General features: G+C 38.8%; 1 protein-coding gene across 2 annotated transcripts in view; it reads left to right on the top strand.

The window, feature by feature from the left end:
• LOC143020716 (secernin-2) overlaps positions 1-19359 on the top strand; it is a 33296-nt gene that overhangs the window by 11261 nt on the left and 2676 nt on the right. The window contains exons 6-7 of one of the 2 annotated variants that reach the window (XM_076177402.1): positions 14657-14754; positions 18152-18319. In XM_076177402.1, the coding sequence (XP_076033517.1) occupies positions 14657-14754; positions 18152-18319 (266 nt within the window). Of the gene's footprint in view, positions 1-11330; positions 11426-14656; positions 14755-18151; positions 18320-19359 lie in introns of both variants that reach the window. The other variant, XM_076177403.1, reaches the window with a different exon arrangement.

The raw sequence follows: 19359 nt of genomic DNA, 5'->3' as shown, positions 1-19359 counted from the left end.
GGTAATGGGCAGAGAATTGGAGCTGGTTAAAGAAAATGGAGAAAAGTGGAAGGTAAGCCAATTGTTATTTGCTGACGACACTGCGCTAGTAGCAGGATCAGACGGGGATTAAGGAAGTTAGTGACAGAGTTTGGGAAGGTGTGTGAGAGGAGATAGTTGAAGGTAAATGTGGGTAGAAGTAATGTGCTGAGATGTACAAGGGGAGAGGATGGCAGCAATTTGGAAGTGAGTGTTAAAGGAGAGAGGCTGGAGGAAGTGGATAGCTTTAGATACTTGGGGTCACATGTGGCGGGAAAGGGAGGAATTGAGGTGGAGGTAGGTTGTAGATTGAGAAAAGCAGGTAAGTGCCCTGGAGGATTAAAAAGTGTAATGAGAAATGGGCATTTGGGAATGGACACTAAGAGGAGATTGTTAGAAGGGGTGATTGTGCCAACAGCACTGTATGATACAGAGACATTGAACATAAGAGAGGAAGAGTTTAAATGTGTTTTGAGATGAAATGTCTGAGAAGTATCACAGGGGTTACAAGGTTGGATAGAGTGAGAAACACAGAGGTGAGGAGTAGAGTGGGAGTAAAAAGGGAGATGGATAATTGGGATTGATGAAAGAATATTGGGATGATTTGTACACATTAAAAGAATGAGTGTAGAAAGATTAGTAAAAGAAGTGTGGAAGGCAGAGGTGGATGGAGTGAATGTGAGGGGATGACTGAGGATGAGATGGATGGATGGGGTAAAAGGGGCATTGAGCAAGGGGAAGTCTGTTAAGGAAGGAAGGGAGAAGACAGAAGATAGGGGTGAATGGAGAATGGCTGTGTATGGATGATACTGTGATTCATGGGAGGGAGTGGGTGGGGGATAGGGAGTTACTACATGAGGGGGAGGTCACCAATTAAATGAAGTAGCCTTGCTGTGGATGTGCTGTGTCTTGCTGCAATGCTTCTGGCCCAGAGTGATGGGTGAGATGCAGGGATGACCCATCATCAAAGAGAACCCATGATGAGAGAGAGGGAGGGAGGGAGGGGTGGTGAATGGAGGTGGAATGGGTGGGGATGAAATGGGTGCGAGTGGAATTATGCCTTTTGACTTTGGCTACCTCCCTCAAAAGGCAGAAAAGGCCTTTAGTATATGTGTGTGTGTGTATACATATATATACATATTATATACACACACACACACACTAGCTAGGAATGATTATACTAGAATACACAGGAAGAAAACAATTTTGAAAGAGGTGTAATAGAAAAATGCAAAGATGAACCAAAACGGTTTTACAGGCTCATAAATAGTAAATTGAGACATATGGAAGGAATCTTCAAAGTTAATAGTAGATGGTGAGGTCTTTGAAGAGGCCTCAGCTCAGGCAGATACAACGAATGAAGGTTTCCAATCATTCTTCACAAAAGTGCAATGTTTTGGAGAAAAGCAAAGGGAGGAAAAAACAGGTTTAGCAGATATAAATGTAGAAGTGACGGAAGTGCTCAATCTCCTGTGATCATTACTCAGGACCTGACAGGATCTAAACTAGATACATAAAGAATGTAGGGAACAAGTAGTGGACATCCACAGCCTTATTACATGTTCAGTGAAAGAAGGCATTGTGCCACTTGATTGGAAATGGGCAAATGTGGTGCCAATTCACAAAGGTGGAAACAAGGAAACACCACAAAATTATTGGCCAATATCACTATCCAGCACAATAGTGAAATTATGTGAAACATCGATGGACCAAATATCTTTAAAAGATGAACATTCTGACAGACACTCAGTTTGGCTTCAGATCTGGAAGGTCATGCATGTCAAACCTTTTAAGCTTTTACTCAAGAGTGATTGATGTGCTGCAAGAGAGAGAGGGGTGGATAGACTGTGTCTACCTTGACCTAGAGAAAGCATTTGATAAATTATCTCTCAGTCGACTTACATGGAAATTGGAGGGCTGAGAGGCAAATTACAAGAATGGATGAAAGATTTTTTTAAGAGAAGATATGTGAGGACAATACTAAAGGATATGATGTCAAGATCTAGAGCAGTAACGAGCAGAGTTCCACAAGGTTCAATGTTTGCACTAATATTGTTTCTTGTCCATGTTAACCTCTTCAGTACGGGCCAAAATCTCGCGGGCAGCATTATCTGCCAGACGTACGATGTGTCGTAATAATACTCACATCATAAAATGTAGTCACCGCTTATATCGATCGTTCTCTCTTTCACCCGTGAATTTTGATAACCATAGAAAATGTGATGAAGACAGTTTAGAGAGTATGTCATTACGCAGGGGCAACTACAATAAATATAATCAAGACGCCGATATGGCAGACTCGCATATCCACTTGCTCCTCATGCCGCCTACGTATGCGGCACCATATGGAAGGGGTTAATGACATGATTAAAAAAACATTAGTCATACTAATAAGGCCTAGACTAGAGTATGCTGCAACACTATGGTCACCCAGTACCAAAAAGAATATAAAGAAAACTGAAAGAATCCAGATAGTAACCACGAAAATGGCCCCAGTGCTTTCAAACCATATGAGGAGAGAATGGCTAAATTGAAATTACCAACTTTGGAACAAAGAAGAGAAAGAAGGAACATACTGACCATCTACAGAATCGTGAAAGGCACAGAAGTCCTTTATAGACAACTTCCTAAATTGGGATAAGAAAAAAAAAAAAAAAAAAAAAAAAAAGGATAGTTATAGGAAGGACCTGGAAAAAAAAAATCCACACAGAGTGGTAGACATCTGGAACAAACTGGACAAAACAATAGTGTGTGCAAAAACCACACACGAATTTAAGAGCAAACTAGACACTGCAAGATACAAAGACAGGACACCACGAGCATAGCTCACCTTCCCGAGATACAACTAGGTAAATACAACTAGGTCAATACACACACACACACACACTATACATTTCAGGACAAAATGAATTAAACAACTATCTGTCAGAAGAGAAACCAGATATAATGGGAGTTGTGGAGGCAAAAAAGACAAAATTAAAAGGTCCACTACCATCATATACTGTGGGACAAGGTCATTACAACCATTGGGCAAAAAATAGCAAGGAGAAACAGGGTGGAGGAGTCATGTTTTTGACTAAGAAGGCTCAAATGTGACAAAGCTAACAGAGGGAAAAAATAATGTGGAATTGGTTATGATTAAAGTTGAAACCAATGGCATGAAAAGGAGAAAATTTGTATATATATGTGCCCCTAAAAACATAGTCTTGGACAAATAGTGATCATTCCAAAATGTTGGAAGATACAAAGAATACATTAATTGAATTACTGAAAGGAGGAAACATATGGGTGACTTTAACTCCAAAGAAATATGTTGTGAAGAAGTGACTGTGAAAGGTGGAGAAGACCTTTGGAGAAATATCCTACTGGATATGACCATTGAATACACATTGACTCAATAGGTAAAGGAAAATACCAGGTATAGAAAGAATGAAAAAATTTTGAGACTAGATTTAATATTTACATCAGAGCCTGAAATCGTGGATAAAATGGAATACAAGACACCAGTTGGGAAGAGTGACCACATACTAATAGAGTTCAAACTAAAAGAACAAATTGATTTGAGAAGAAATGAGAAACAGAAAAGGAAGACTAATGTACAACAAAACAGATTTTGAGAAACTCAGAAAATTCTTACAAAATGCAAACTGGGAAAACTTCTTAAATGAAGAAACAAAGATGGAAGAGAAATGGAACATATTAAAAGAAAATTATAATTAGGGAATAGACGAATATGTATCAAAGAAGAAACAAGAATGGGTGTATATAAAGTGCTGGTACAACAAAAAATGTAGAGGCTAAAGATAGAAGAGACAAAGCCTGGAAAAGATGGAAAAAAAACAAAAACAAAAAACAGCAAGTGGCAAATATACATCAAACTAATGAATATGTAAAAATATGCAGGGAAGAAAAGAGAAACTATGAAAAGGACATAATAGAAAAATGCAAGGACTAACCAAAACTATTCTACAGGTATGTGAATGACAAACTAAAAGATAAACATGAAATAGTGAAACTGCGTCAAGGGAATAATGAATATGTAGATGATGTAGAAATTGTTGAAATTATGAGCAAACATTTTAAATCTGTATTCTTAATTGAAAGCACTGTGACACAGAAGGAAAAAAGGGACCAAGTAAAAAACCTTGACATCAGAAAATCACATGGGCCAGATGGAATTGCAAATTTGATATTAAAAGAATGTATAGATGAACTAATGGGCAAAATACACAAGATAATTGATTTCTCATTCAAAGAAGGAAAAGTATCACAAGATTGGAAAAATGCAAATATTGTACCAATATACAAAGGAGGGGACAAGGAAAATCCAACAAACTATAGACCAGTCTCCCTTACACATACAATAACAAACATATGTGAAAAAGTTATCAAAAGTAAATTAAACATTTAGAATAATATACTAAATCCAAAACAATTTGGATTTAGATGTGGAAAATCATGTGCCACAAACTTGATTTGCTTTTACTTGAGGCTAATAGAAATAATGTAAGAAAGGGACAGATGGGCAGATTGTGCCTTTTTAGATCTACAAAAAGCATTTGATAAAGTACCACACAAAAACCTAAGAAAAATTGAAATAATAAATGGAGTACAAGGAAAGTTATTGGAATGTATGGATGATTTCTTGAGCAGGAGAAAAATGAAGATGGTACTTAGAGACAAGAACTCGACCTGGGAAGAAATGATAAGTGGAGTCCCAGTGGTGGATATCTGGAATAAATTGGATGAGGAAACGGTGAGTGCAAAAGCTATACAAGAATTTAAGAACAAACTTGATGCTGAAAGATACAAAGATGGGCACTACAAGCATTGCTCTCTTCCCATAAAATACAACTAGGAACTAGGTAAATACACATTAGTTACATTGATAAGACCAAGATTGGAGTATGCTGCAACACAATGGACACCCCAGTACTAAAAAGAATATAAAAAAAATAGAAAAATTTCAAAGAGCAACAACAAAGATGGCACCAACACTCCAAATTGACATACGAACAAAGATTGTCCAAACTCAAACTACCAACCCTGGAACAAAGAAGAGAAAGAGGAGATCTACTGATCATCTACAGAATTATGAAAGGGATGGAAGTCATTGATAAATATGATTTATTAAAGTGGGATAAAAGAAAAGACATGAAAAGAAACTCAAAAAGGATAGTTAGAGAAGAGATCTGAAAAAGAATAGTTTCCCACACAGAGTGGTGGATATCTGGAATAAATTGGATGAGGAACCAGTGAGTGCAAAAACTATACAAGATTTTAAGAATAAACTTGATGCTGAAAGATACAAAGATGGGTCACTACAAGCATAGCTCTCTTCCTGTATAATACAACTAGGTGAATACACACACACAAGATAATAACACAAAAAGAAATAATGGAATATCTATCAAACCTTGATGTCAGGAAATCACATGGCCCGGATGGAATTGCAAATTGGATTCTAATAGAATGCAAGGAAGAACTAATGGACAAAATACATAACATAATGAGTTGTTCACTTAAAGAAGGAAAAATACCAAAAGACTGGAAAAATGCTAACATTGTACCAATATATAAAGGAGGAAACAAGGAAGACCCAATAACTATAGACCGGTCTCATTAACAAGCACTATAGCCAAAATATGCAAGAAAATAATCAAGAATAGATGGGTAAAATACCTGGAAGAAAATAATATAATAAACCCAAGACAATTTGGGTTTAGACAAGGAAGATCATGTACCACAAACTTAATATGTTTTTACACAAGATTAATAGACATAGTACAAGAAAGGAATGGATAGGCTGATTCTGCCTTCCTGGACTTGCAAAAAGCTTTCGACAAGGTACCACACAAAAAATCATTTTAAAAAATGGAACATATAGGAGGGATACAAGGGAACCTACTAAAATGGATGGAGGACTTCATGATAGGTAGAAAGATGAGAGTAGTACTCAGAGAAAAATATTCAGGTTGGAAAGAGGTGATAAGTGGAGTTCTGCAAGGATTTGTATTGGCTCCAATAATGTTTGCTATTTATGTGAATGACATGGATGATGATGTGCAATGTTACATGAGTTTCTTTGCAGACAACACTAAATTGTTAACCCCTTCCATACGGTGCCGCACACGTAGGCGTCATGAGGAGCAAGTGGATTCGCGACGCTGCCATATCGGCGTCTTGATTATATTTATTGTAGTCGCCCCTGTGTTTTTACATTCTCCCAAATGCGCCCTTAATCCCATTCTCTGTGGTTTTCAAAATTCGCGGGTGAAAGAGAGAACGATCGATATAAGCGGCGACTATATTTTATGATGCGAATATTATTTCGTTACGTCGTACGGCTGGCATTGGCTGCTGCCCGCGAGATTTAAGTCCCGTATTGAAGTGGTTAAGGAAAGTAGAAACTGATAAGGACTGAAGCACTGCAGGAAGACCTGAATAAGGTATGGAACTGGAGTCAGAAATGGGAAGTGGACTTCGACATTAAGTGTAACATAATGGAGTTTGGAAAAAGTAAAAATAGAATATAAAGACGATGTAAAATTGGAACTAAGGAGATGAAGAAACTGGGATCTGAAAAAGATTTGGGTGTAATTATCTCATATGACTTGTCCTATGATAAACAGATAAAATTGTCAGAGAATCCTATAACTTGCTAAGGTCAATAAAAGTGGCATTTACATATTTGGATGAAGAAATCATTTAAAAAATATTGGGTCACACTGATAAGGCCTAGACTAGAATATGCGGCAACATTGTGGTCACCCAGTACCAAAAAGAATATAAAGAAAATAGAAAGAATCCAGAGAGCAGCCACAAAAATGGCACCTTCACTTGAAAACTTATCATATGAGGAGAGACTGGCTAAACTGGAGTTACCGACTCTGGAGCAAAGAAGAGAGAGAGGTAACCTACTGACCATCTACAGAATCAAGAATGGCCACAGAAATACTTGAGAGGACTTGGGACAAGAGAAACACAAGAGGACATGGAAAGAAAATAAAAAAACATAGTTATAGAAGAGATCTGAAGAAAAACAGTTTTCCACATAGATTGGTGGACACTTGGAACAAACTGGATGAAAAAATAGTGTGTGCAAAAACCATTCATGAATTTAAGAGCAAACTAGGCACTGCAAGATACAAAGGCAGGACACCACGAGTGTAGCTCCCCCTCCAGTAAAATGCAACTAGGTAAATACACACTCACGAGCATAGTGCTCTTCCTGTAAAATACAACTAGGTAAATACAACAAGGGGACGTGAAAAGAGACTCGAAAAGGAATTATAGGAGAGATCTGAAAAAGAAAATAATAATTTCACACAGAGTGGTGGATGTCTGGAACAAATTGGATGAAACAATAGTGTGTGCAAACACCATACATGAATAGATGTTGTGAGATACAAAGACGGGACACCAGGAGCATAGCTCCCCTTCCCATATAGTACAACTAGGAAAAAACACACACCAGACTGGTCCCCAGCCTGGCAGATAAAACATATGAGGAAAGACTAAAAGTACTGGGTCTCCAACTTTGAAAGATCGAAAAGAAATAGGTGACATCATTACAGTATTCAGCATTGATAGAAGAGATCAGATTAAAGATGGGAGGATTTTAAGAGGTCATGGAAGTAAATTAAGAAAGACCTTATATGTCAAAAGGATGTGAAGAAATCCAGTTTTCCATACCGATGCATATGTGGAATAGCTTAGGTGATATAGCCCAAGCTCAAACAATACATGAGTTCAGATCCAAATAGGATAATTGGAAATGAAAGGTATAGGTTAAGTTGGAACTGTACAAGAATTTGAGTCTAGGCTTATTAGAAAATTAGAGAATAGGAGATGGGACCCATTAAGTGCTGCTCCTTTCATGTAAACTACAATTAAGTAAATACACATATACACACATTATATATTATCTGTTTATCTGTGTAGTGACAATTCCCCTTTATGTTCTTGATGATTCCATATGTCTTTTCCACCTCGTGATACATGTGTCAGGTGATTGGTTATCCTTTATCAACATGTCCAGATCTTTCTCTTCTGCTTGCCAATATTTTGCATTTTCTGATATTGAAATTAATTTTCCTCTCTTGGCTCCAGACATTCATGTCTAAATCTTGTTGCAACGACTTACAGCTCTCATCCCACACAATTCTCACAATATTTGTATTGTTTGCAAATATTATAGCTTGTACCTTCCGTCCACCAAGGCATTTACTCGCTTCTCTCAATCTACATTCTACCTCCACCCCCACTCCTCCCATTCCTGTCACACTCGCACCCAAGTATCTAAAACTATCCACTTCCTCCAGTTTCTCACCCTTAATGCTCACTTCCAGTCTACTGTCACTCTCTCCCCTTTTACATCTCATAGACTGAGAGAAGTGAGTAAATGCCTTGGTGGATTAAAAAGTGTAATGAGAAATAGACATCTGGGGATGGATGCTAAGAGGAGGTTATATGAAGGAGTAATTGTGCCAACAGCATTGTACGGGGCAGAAGCATGGAACATGAGAGAGGAAGAGAGAGGGAGTTTGAATGTGTTTGAGATGAAATGTCTGAGATGTATGATAGGGGTTACTAGGCTGGATAGAGTGAGAAATGAGGAGGTGAGGAGGAGAACAGGGGTGGAAAGGGAGCTGGGAGATAGGGTTGATGAAAGAGTATTAGGATGGTTTGGACACATGGAAAGAATAAGTGAAGAAAGATTAGTAAAAGAAGTGTGGAAGGCGGAGGTGGAAGGAGTGAATATGAGGGGGTGTCCTAGGATGAGATGGATGGATGAGGTGAAAGGGGCTTTACAAAAGAGAGGAATGTCTGTAGAGGAAGGACGGAAGAGGACAGAAGATAGGGGTGAATGGAGAAGGGTTGTGTATAGATGAGGCTGGGATGCATGAGGGGGAGTGGGTGGGGGATGGGGGGTGAGGAAGTATGTATGAGAAAAAGTTTGACGCACCCCGAAGGGATTTCTCCCCGTCTTCTCCTTTTCTGCATGAGGGGATGGAGAGGTGGGGTCGCCGAATTTATGAAGCAGCCTTGCTCTGGATGTGCTGTGTCTTGTGACACTGCTTCTGACCTAGGGCAGTGGACAGGATGCAGGGATGACCCATCATCCAGGAGGTGCCAAGATAGAAGGGAGGGAGGAGGGTAGAGGGGAGTGGAATATATGGGATATGAAATGGGTGGGAGTGATTTCTATGCCTTTTTCTTTTTGGCTACCCCCACGTGTAAGGGGGAAAAAGCCTTTGGTATTTGTATGTATGTACCTTCCGTAAAAAAAAAATGTTTGCTGAAAACAAATTGAAAATGTTCATTGTTTCAGTCGAAATTGACATTTCCTCAGGCTTCACCTTACCTGTGTATTTACCTAATTGTAATGTCTGTCCCGGTTTCGTAAATGTTTTTGAAGTTTCATGGTTCAGTGTGTGTCTGGATGGGTGGTGAGAGAGGTAAACGCAAGAGTGTTAGGCAGGGGTTCAGAGTTGATAAGTGGGTGTGAAGGGAAGTTAGGGGGTAAATCAGGTTTTCAATAGTTTTAAATAAATTTATATCTTATTCATCCATGTAGTGGAACACAGTGTTCTTCAGTGGGTTATTAATCTATTGTGGTCCTGTTTTTCTGGTGACAAATTTTCCATAACCATTGCTTCCAGGTCCTAATCATCTGTTGCTTTTGTAAATGCATTAATCCCATTCTATAGACAAGTGAGTCTAGTGTTACTATTACTCATTTTCAATATTATCCATTTCATCACATGGATATCAATTTTACACCTCTGGCACCATTCCTATATCTTCTTCAGATCATCCAGTAACAACCAGCAATTGTTAATGTCCTTCACTCTTCTCATGATCATTGCCAGCAAATGAATTGGTGTAACTGATTGTTCCACCCACCATATCATTAACATATAACAAGAATACCACTGGTGCTATCACTGAACATTGCGGGACCCACTAGCAACATCCCTTCAAGTGGACGTGCACTTGTGATTATTTCTTTCACAGATCATACTAATTCTCTTGTAAAGATAAGGATGTGTGTAAGGCAAAGGTCTGGAAAGATAAGGAAATGTAAAGCTAAGTACATGTCTATAAAAGGTAAGAATATGTCTTAAGCATAGAAATAGGCTTTGAAGATTGGGACATGTCAGGAAATTGGAGGTTTCTCCAGTGAGTGGAATTGTCAGGCATTGGCCAGACTAAGACTCAGTGCAACAGTAGTTCTTAGGAGGTTAATCACAAGACTCTTTGACCTCCTTCAGCTGAACGATGTCTGGCATTAGTTTAAACTAAATTCATAAATATTATGACAATCCAATGGTTGAACATGAAAGCATGTCTGTATAGAATGAAGTTTGACCTTCATTTATGAAAACTGAATGTAACTGCCATCTTTACATGTTTGTTTGTTTGTTTTTTGTTTATTTGTTTACCAAAGGCCCTTTCATCCTTGTTGGGGGATGGCCATGTCAAAACACATTCCCACTCCGTTGCACATCAAAACCCATTTGACACCCCTTCCATCTCACACCTCAGGGATAAATGGTCATACAGTCTCCCTCACCACTTTGCTCAAATTGAGGGCAATACTACAAGGCACTACTGACACCTATCTCAAACTTGCCTTTCCCTTTCAGTTAATTGTCACTCAACACCAACATATCCATTTTTCTTTTCATAGACATGCTACCTGTCTGTCTGCTCTCATGCATTCAGATGACCAGTTACTATAGGATTCTGGTTTAGGTCTTCCCTTTTGTCCTTTTGTCTTGACATTTTGTAGAATGTGAGATTCCCAGTCCCCTTACTATCCCAGTTAGCCACCTTCTATGATATGTATGGTGGCATTCTCCCACCATACCCCACCAATACCACCACTTCCACAATATTTCATTTGCAGTAACTAGTGATTTGAACCTTTGTAACAATTTTACAGTCAGGTGAGTCATATAGGTAGTACAGGAGCAATTTGCAGAATGGAGGCTTAGTAGTTGATTGATCAGCATTATTTTTCCATTGGAGATTATTCTCACAATATTGACTGAATAGAACATGCTGTCAATATTTCAGACACCACCACCACAACCTCATTGTAAAAAAAATTCTAAATGACCTCATCTGTAGTGATGATGATCATCATCATTAAAATCCCCACAATATTGACTGAATATAACATGCAGACAATATTTCAAACACCACAACCACTGTAAGGCATGTTTTTGTACAGGCATGCTTTTATGTTCAACTTATTGAGGTCTGCAAAGGTATATTATAATTGCTCCTGTTTCTCATGCCAGGTTCTTTTGATCAGCGCTCCATGTTCCAAGTTTTAAGAAATAAGATGTCTGGGATTTGTATGACGGGTGGCGGTTATTGCACAACCGGATCCCAGGTAGTGGCATTCTACACATTTTGCTTAATATTAGTTTGAAATGAAGCTTTAAACCCAGAAGCTTGATTTGTAGATTACATTCAGCTGTGCATCTCTGACTGAAGTACCTGTGCTGTTAGCTACTTCTTCAGTCAGGTGTCATGCATTAACCGCTTTGAAATGATGAATGAGAATAAAGTTGTTCACCTAAGGACAGGCCCCCTGAGTAACTGGTTACTCTTAACTGTGAAGAAATACCTTCTTGATTTTTGAAGGAGAAAGCTTTGAGAATTTTTTTAAGGTTTATAAAAAAAAAAAAAAAATCGATGTATATTGTTTGGTATACCAGAAACCGCAAATACAAAGACCTTACTCATGTTATCTGGCAAATAGGCTATGTTAAGAAGATTGTGATACATGGGGTGACCTTATTAATGAATCTTGCCTCCCTTGGTAATGGTGACTGTTTTTGTTGGGTAGTATATTGGAAGGAATGGAAGGAAATACACTGTGAAATATGTTATGTTGGTATAACTTCACTCTTTAAAATGATTAGTAGTTTTAATTTTGAAATGGAAGCTTTGTCAAGTGCACCAAATCTTGATGTAGTTTAAAGTTGGGAATATGTATACATATACAGTATATGTACATATTTAACTTATTGTAGTATAGTATACTACTACGATGCTCGTTGGGTCATCTACTTTCTGATTGGTTAACATACCTAGCCTCAAATTCATGTACAGTTCCAACTTAATCAATATCTTTGATTTCAAATTATCATACTTGGATTTAAAGTTGTGTCTTGTTTGAGTTTGGGCTATATCACTTCCTAAGCAATTCCGAGTATTTATACACATACGGAAAACTATTTCTTCACATCCTTTAGATGTATGGTTTTTCTTAAATTGCTCCCATGGCATCTTAAAGCCCTCCCATCTTTAATCATGAGATCTCTATCAATGCAATCTATCCCTTTTAGTGACCTGAATACTGTAATCATATCACCTCTTTCTCTTCTATCTTTCAAGGTTGGCAGACCCAGTGCTTTTGGTCTCTCCTTGTATGGTTTATCTGCCAGGCTGGGGACCAGTTTGGTTTCTGCCCTTTGTATTCTCTTAATCTTGCTTACATCCATCACTGTGGGGACAATACAACTGATGCACATTCCAGTCTTGGACAGATGAAAGTTTTGATACGTTATTTCATTATCTCTTCATCCACATAGTGAAACACCACTTTGATCTTCTGCAGTAATTCGTATGTCTCTCCCACAATCCTGCTGATATGTCTGTCAGGTGATAGGTTGCCCTTTATCATCACTCCCAAATCTTTCTCTTTTATGCTTTTGTACTGGGTGCACTTCCCAGTGAATAGTTTAAGGATGGTCTTTTGCCACTATTGCTTAATTCCAGTACTTTGCCTTTTTTTTTTGGTAATGAACTTCATTTGCCATTCTTTGTTCCATGCAAAAATAGTGTCTAGATCTTTTTGCAATAGTCTACTGTCTTCATTTTTCACTCTTCTCATGATTTTCGCATCATCTGCAAACTTGTTGGCATAGCTTGTTGTTCCTTCCGTCATGTCATTGACATAGACAAGTAACATTATTGGTACAAGCACTGAACCTTACGAAGAGAGGCTTAGGCACCTTAACTTACACTCTCTGGAAAGACGCAGAGTGCGGGGTGATCTAATAGAAGTGTTCAAGTGGATCAAAGGTTATAACAAGGGTGATGCAAACAAGGTCATCATAATAAAACAACAGGGCAGGATTCGCAGTAATGGGTATAAACTGGACAAATTTAGATTTAAGAAGGAAATAGGCAAGAATTGGTTTACTAATGGGGTAGTCGACGAATGGAATAAACTTAGTAACCATGTAGTAAGCGCTGAAAGTATCAGTTGTTTCAAGAAACGATTATGACAGGTGGTGATGGATACGGAGCTGCCTAGTGTAGGCCTTATGGTCTCTTGCAGTCTCCTTCATTCTTATGTAACCTTGTGGAACTCTGCTTATTACTGCTCTCCATCTTGATGTTGTATCCTTTACTACTGTCCTCATGTATCTTTCCTTCAAAAAATATTTCTCCCATTCTTGTAGTTTGCCCCTCAGCCCTCCAACTTCCACACAGAGTGATAGATACTTGGAACAAGTTAGACAACGAAACAGTGTGTGCAAACACTATTCAAGATTTTAAGAAAAAACTTGATGCTGAGAGATACAAAGACGGGTCACCATGAGCGCTCTCTTCCCGTATAATACAACTAGGTAAATACAAGTCGACTGTGAGCACATCAGTCACTCTCGAGTAAAAGCTTAAAAGGTTTAACACACATGACCTTCGATGTCTGAAGCCAAACTGATCTTCATCTCTTCAAGATATTTGGTCCATCAATCTTTCACAATCATTTCACATAATTTCACTATTGTGCTGGTCAGTGATATCTCATGAGGTTCTGTTGCTACATCTTCCATATATCAGACTTGGCCATTCATTGATGTTGGGCCAGATTGTATTTCCTTTTAACTTGTTATACAAATTGATGCATTTCTGTGGAAATTTGTGCTTTGTAATACCTTATAAGGACTCTGTCTTTTAGCCAACACCAGAAGATCTTATCTGTCCATTTTTTTTTCATATTAATTATGATCAGAATATTGTCATACCATTCTTTTCTCTCCACTCTTGTAAGTGGTCAGTCCCCCCCCCCCTTTTTTTTATGTCTTATCAGCCAGTCCTGGGATAATTTTGGTCGCTGCTCATTGTATACCGATCTTTCTTACATCTTTCACTTAGTGTGATCACTACATCACTGCTGCATATAACAATATAGGGCAAGTCAAAATTCTATTGTTTTTTTTTTCATTGTGTCTTCATCTATGTATGCACCAAAAGCTTCTCCCTTCTTGTAAAGGAGGTAACCAACCAAGGTATACACCCACCCCAACCCATCCCACTCCCATTTGTTTCCCTATTATCTTAGCTCCTCATGAAGGGTTATCCCTGTCTTTGGCCCACTGCCCAGGTCAGAAGCAATGCAGCAAGACACAGCACATCCACAGCAAGGCCCCTCCACTTCCTTTATTTGGCGACCCTTCCTACTCGATCCCTCATGTATTTAACACCCACCTATTATGAATTAGAATGTTTCAGTTTACAAAATATGTATTTTGGACCCTTAGCTAAATACTGCACTGTATTTGTTTCTGGGTAAGCATTTATCAATTAATTTCTCTTTCTGTTCTAGGTGAGTTTGACTTGACACACATGTTTGAGGTTCTTAGAGACAAGAACTCAGGTATTTGTCGTGGAACTGACTGTAAAAACCCTACAGCTTCCAGCATGGTATGTATTCCATATATTTGTCGTGGATTTCTGAATGTCTTTCTTGCTGTCATGGAAGGTATATTGAATAGTGTTGTAGTTTAGAGCCTTGTTACTTGGGCATGAGATCAGAATGGAGGCAGATGGAGGCTACCTGGCTTAACAAGTTCATAGTAAAGGCATACAATACTACTTTACTTTCCTGTTTTAAAAAGTTCTTCATAAAGAAGCATCATCCGAGCCCTCAAGGAGAGGTGGAGTTCATTATTCAAAAATTGAACCAAGTCATCATCATTGTCATTATTGTTACTAATATCATTATTATTATTGTTGTTGTTTTTGTTGTTGCTATCACCCTTCAACTTCGGTCTTATAACTTACCAACAACATACCAGCAGGTGACATGAATGGACAGTACCCAATTTGCCTGAACACACAAACAGCAGACCAAAGAGGGTACAAAATACTAGAACAGCTTCCAGCTTAAACATACTAAATTTCAGAAATCACCCCACCAGCAAACTCTTTAAGCATAACCAACGAGGAATTTCTGACATGACATGGTGTTCACCCTTCCTTCAAACATAACATGGGAAACTATACATTCTACCTCCACCTCCACTCCTCCCTTTCCCACCACATTTGCACCCAAGTATCTAAAGCTGTCTACTTCCTCCAGTCTCTCTCCCTTAATACTCACTTCCAATTTATTGCCACCCTCTCCCTTTGTATATCTCATCACCTTACTTTTACCCACATTTATTTTCAACTTCTTTCACACACCTTCCCAAACCCCGTCACTAACTTCCTTAATTCCTCCTCTGATCTTGCCACAAGTAAAGTGTCATCAGCAAACAACAACTGGCTTATTTCCCACTTTTCTGTATTTTCTTTAACCATCTCCAATCCCTGGCCCATTACCCTTGCATATACCTCTTGCTCCACCCCATCCATATATAAATTGAACAGCCATGGTGACATGGCACATCCCTGGCAAAGTCCTACCTTTACCTCAAACCATTCAATCTCTCCATTTCTAATTCTAACACAGGCTCTACTACTATCGTAAAAGCTCTTGACTGCTCATAACAGCTTTCCTCTTATCCCATATATCTGCAATACCTCCCACAGTGCCTTCCTGTCTACCCCGTCATAAGCCTTTTCCAAATCTATGAAGACCCAAAAAACATCCTTATCTTTTCCTAAAGCTTTCGCATGTATCTACCTTACCACAAAAATAATCTAATCCACACAACTCCTACCTGTCCTAAACCCATTGTTCCTCACCAATTACTCCCTCTGTTCCTCTCCTAATCATCTCAATCAAGACCCTCCCATAAACCTTCCCAACTATACTAAACAAACCAATCCCTCTGAAACTACTATACTTACTTGTCCCCTTTTCCCTTGTAAAGTGGAACTATACAGGCACTCTCCAGTCTTCTGGCACTCTACCCTCTTTTATACAAATATTAAACAACTTCACCAGCCAGTCCACCATCACTGTACCTCCCGTTTTTAGACATTCTCCATGACACCCATCTAACCCAGGTGCCTTACCTACTCTCATCATTTCAATAACTGCTTTCACTTCATCTTTTCTTATTTTCCTCCATTTTCCTCATTCATTACTGTCATTTTCTTAGTGCTTTCCACTGCAACTATCTTTCCCTCCCTATCCTCCTTCACATTTAGCTACTCCCTAAAATACTGACCATCTTTCTCTTACTGCCTTCTCTTCCATTATCATCTCTCCATCTGCACCTTTTACCTTTTCTTCTCTACTTGATTCGCCTCCACTTCCTCTTAATTTCCTTCCAAAACATCTTTTTATTACTTTCAAAATTTTCTGTCATACTCGTACCCCATTTCACATCTGCTCTCCTCTTTGCTTCCTTTTGTCTTAGGCTTTGCTTTTCTTTGTACTTCTCATATGATTCTTTCGTCCTATTTTGTAACCAATCTGTGAATGCTTACTTCTCTTCTACAACCTTCTTTGCCTCCTCATCCCACCACTCGCCACCCTTTTTTTCTATTTCCTCCCATCCTTGTTCCAAACACCATCTTTGCACAGTGTGACTCCCTCCTTGAACCATCCCCATTCCTCCTCCACTCCTAGTACTATTCTATCTTTCATTCCCAGTTCTATTCTATCTTTCACTCCCTCCCACTCCTCTCTGTTTTTTATTATCCTCCTTTTCTTTCTCATTTAAGCATTTACTCAAGCACATCCCTATCTTCTATCCTTTTCCTCTTCTCCATCTATCCTCCACTCGCAACTTACCTTTCACCAAAAAATTATCTGATATTCCATCACTGTCTCCCCGAAGAACATGTACATCCAAAACTCTTCCTACTCTTCTCCTGGTTACCACTATATAGTCCATTAAAGCCCTATCTACCACCCTTCCATCCACCACCCTCTCCCATGTGTATTTATGCTTGACTTTCTTCCTAAACACTGCATTTGCTATCATCAACTCTCTTTCTAGACACATCTCCACCATCAGCTCTCCACTATGATTTTTTCCTGAAACTCAACACTTCCCAACCACTCACCTTTTGGTTCATCTCCTATCCTAACATTGAGGTATCTCAGTACCACTACATTGAAACCTTAGAAATATTGAAAAATTACTCCCACCTACCCACCCATGAAGCATTCAGAGCAGCATAAGTCAGAATTCCACCACCAAAATAGCAATGCAATAGTATTAACAAACGCTTCTTCAAAACTGGTTTCAAACCTGAAACTCCAGGAAACAATAAAGTAACTAAATGAAGAAATCAAACTAGAAAAGATGTGTTTGGCTTCTGTCCCATAAATTCAGATATAAGGAATGTATCTTGGCCCCAACACTTTTCATCTCCTTCATGGTCTGAGTATTAGGTAAAGTTGTTGATGAGTGACACTGGAACATCTATGAGCAACACTGAAGTCACTCACCTTGCCGTTGCTGATGATGCAGTACTTCAGGTGGAGCCATTGGAGGTCATGGTGGCCTTGCATTACTGCATAGGGAGATGAGACTACTCGGATTCCAGATCTCCTAGGCCAAGCCCAGTATCTAGTCATTTAGGGCTTACTGGATGTATATCATTATGTAAATGTATAAATGTATTTGTGTGTGTGCTTTTTCTTCTTTTGCTAGGCAGCTTTATGCAGCTTGGGAAAGCTTTCTGTCTTTTAAGGTTTAGAGCGAGGTATTCTCATTTCTGACCATTATATCCATTTCATTGAAACTTATTTAGATTTCTGTCAAATAATAGTAAAGTAGGTACACCTTGTTTGTTAGGTCAGGTGGATTATTATTATTACTATTATTATTATTATTGTTGTTATTATTATTATTATTTTTTTTCTTTTCTTTAAGGCATACAATATATATTCAATTGTCATTTTATATTTATGGTGAAGGTTTCAGTACTAGTGAAACCCGATGTTGGACGACCAAGCTGTCACTGGTTTACCGGAACACCAGACCCATCTTGCTCAGTTTTCAAGCCATTCATCTTCACAGACAACGTAAAGATATCGCCCTTTATCCAGAGTCCTATTTTCCCTGATGATGAGGACCCTGCAAAGGTATTTTAAAGAACTTTCTCATACTTGTTCTATAGTATTTTAAGAGGCCAGCAGATGAAAGATATTTGTTTAACAATTGTTTCTCTTTTACATAACTTCTTAGAAGAATGGATAGGATTTCAGACAATAGAAGAGTTAAATGTCAGTGGAAGGGAAGTCCAAAGAAAAGGCTGAATAGGGCATCCTGAGATGGTGTGGGTATGTCATGTCTGTAGAATGGAAGGAGAAAGGAGAGCCAAATGGGTGTACAAGTCTAAGATAGGGTGAAAAAGAAAGTGTGATGTTTTAACGTCTTGAACTCCCCCATATTGGAAGGCTAGGATGGTGCCCCTCACAGAGTACTGTGTAGTGTGGAATTTAATGAACCATGCCCTTGGTTCAACTTCGCTGGTGGCATGGTTCGAACTGCCATTCCCTCGACCTTCGCCGTAAGTTATGGCACCCTAACCTACTCAGCCAGCGGGTTAGGGATTGATTGAGCAAAGGCATGCATGCTTGAGAAGCTTGTTGATAACTGTCAGAAGCAAAAATGCTGAAATACAATGGAGAGAAATGAAGTTGTTTACATGGAAAAGAAAGTGGAGGAAAAGGTATAAAGAGGTGTGGGAATCTTGGGAATCCTAGTGTGGATGATAATTAGGTGGAGAAGGAAGCACAAATAGGTATCCTCTTAGTTATCCATACATCCAGGTTTGGGAAAATGGTTTTAGTTGTCCACTCCATTTGGATTTTGTTGGGAGACCTGATAACAACCAGTGTGGACTGGATAATTGGCACTCTCATAAGGGAAGGTGAGGGTGTATCTCTGCCTCTGAAGACTAGTTTCTTCTTGCCTGCAAGACGAGAGTATGAAGACCTGCTTGTTCTGCAGAGGTTGAGAACCTATCTAATGTTTAGGAAGAAAGTTAAGCATAAGTACACATGGGAGAGGGTGGTGGATGGAAGAGTGGTAGATAGGGCTTTAATGGACTACATAGTGGTAACCAGGAGAAGAGTAGGAAGAGTTTTGGATGTACATGTTCTAAGGAGAAAGAGTGGGG

This window comes from Oratosquilla oratoria, chromosome 40 (genome assembly GCF_046742065.1).
Source record: "Oratosquilla oratoria isolate Oo_2021 chromosome 40, ASM4674206v1, whole genome shotgun sequence".
Taxonomy (NCBI): domain Eukaryota; kingdom Metazoa; phylum Arthropoda; class Malacostraca; order Stomatopoda; family Squillidae; genus Oratosquilla; species Oratosquilla oratoria.
Note: the sequence above shows the minus strand (reverse complement) of the source record. Positions and strands in the feature narration are given on the sequence as shown.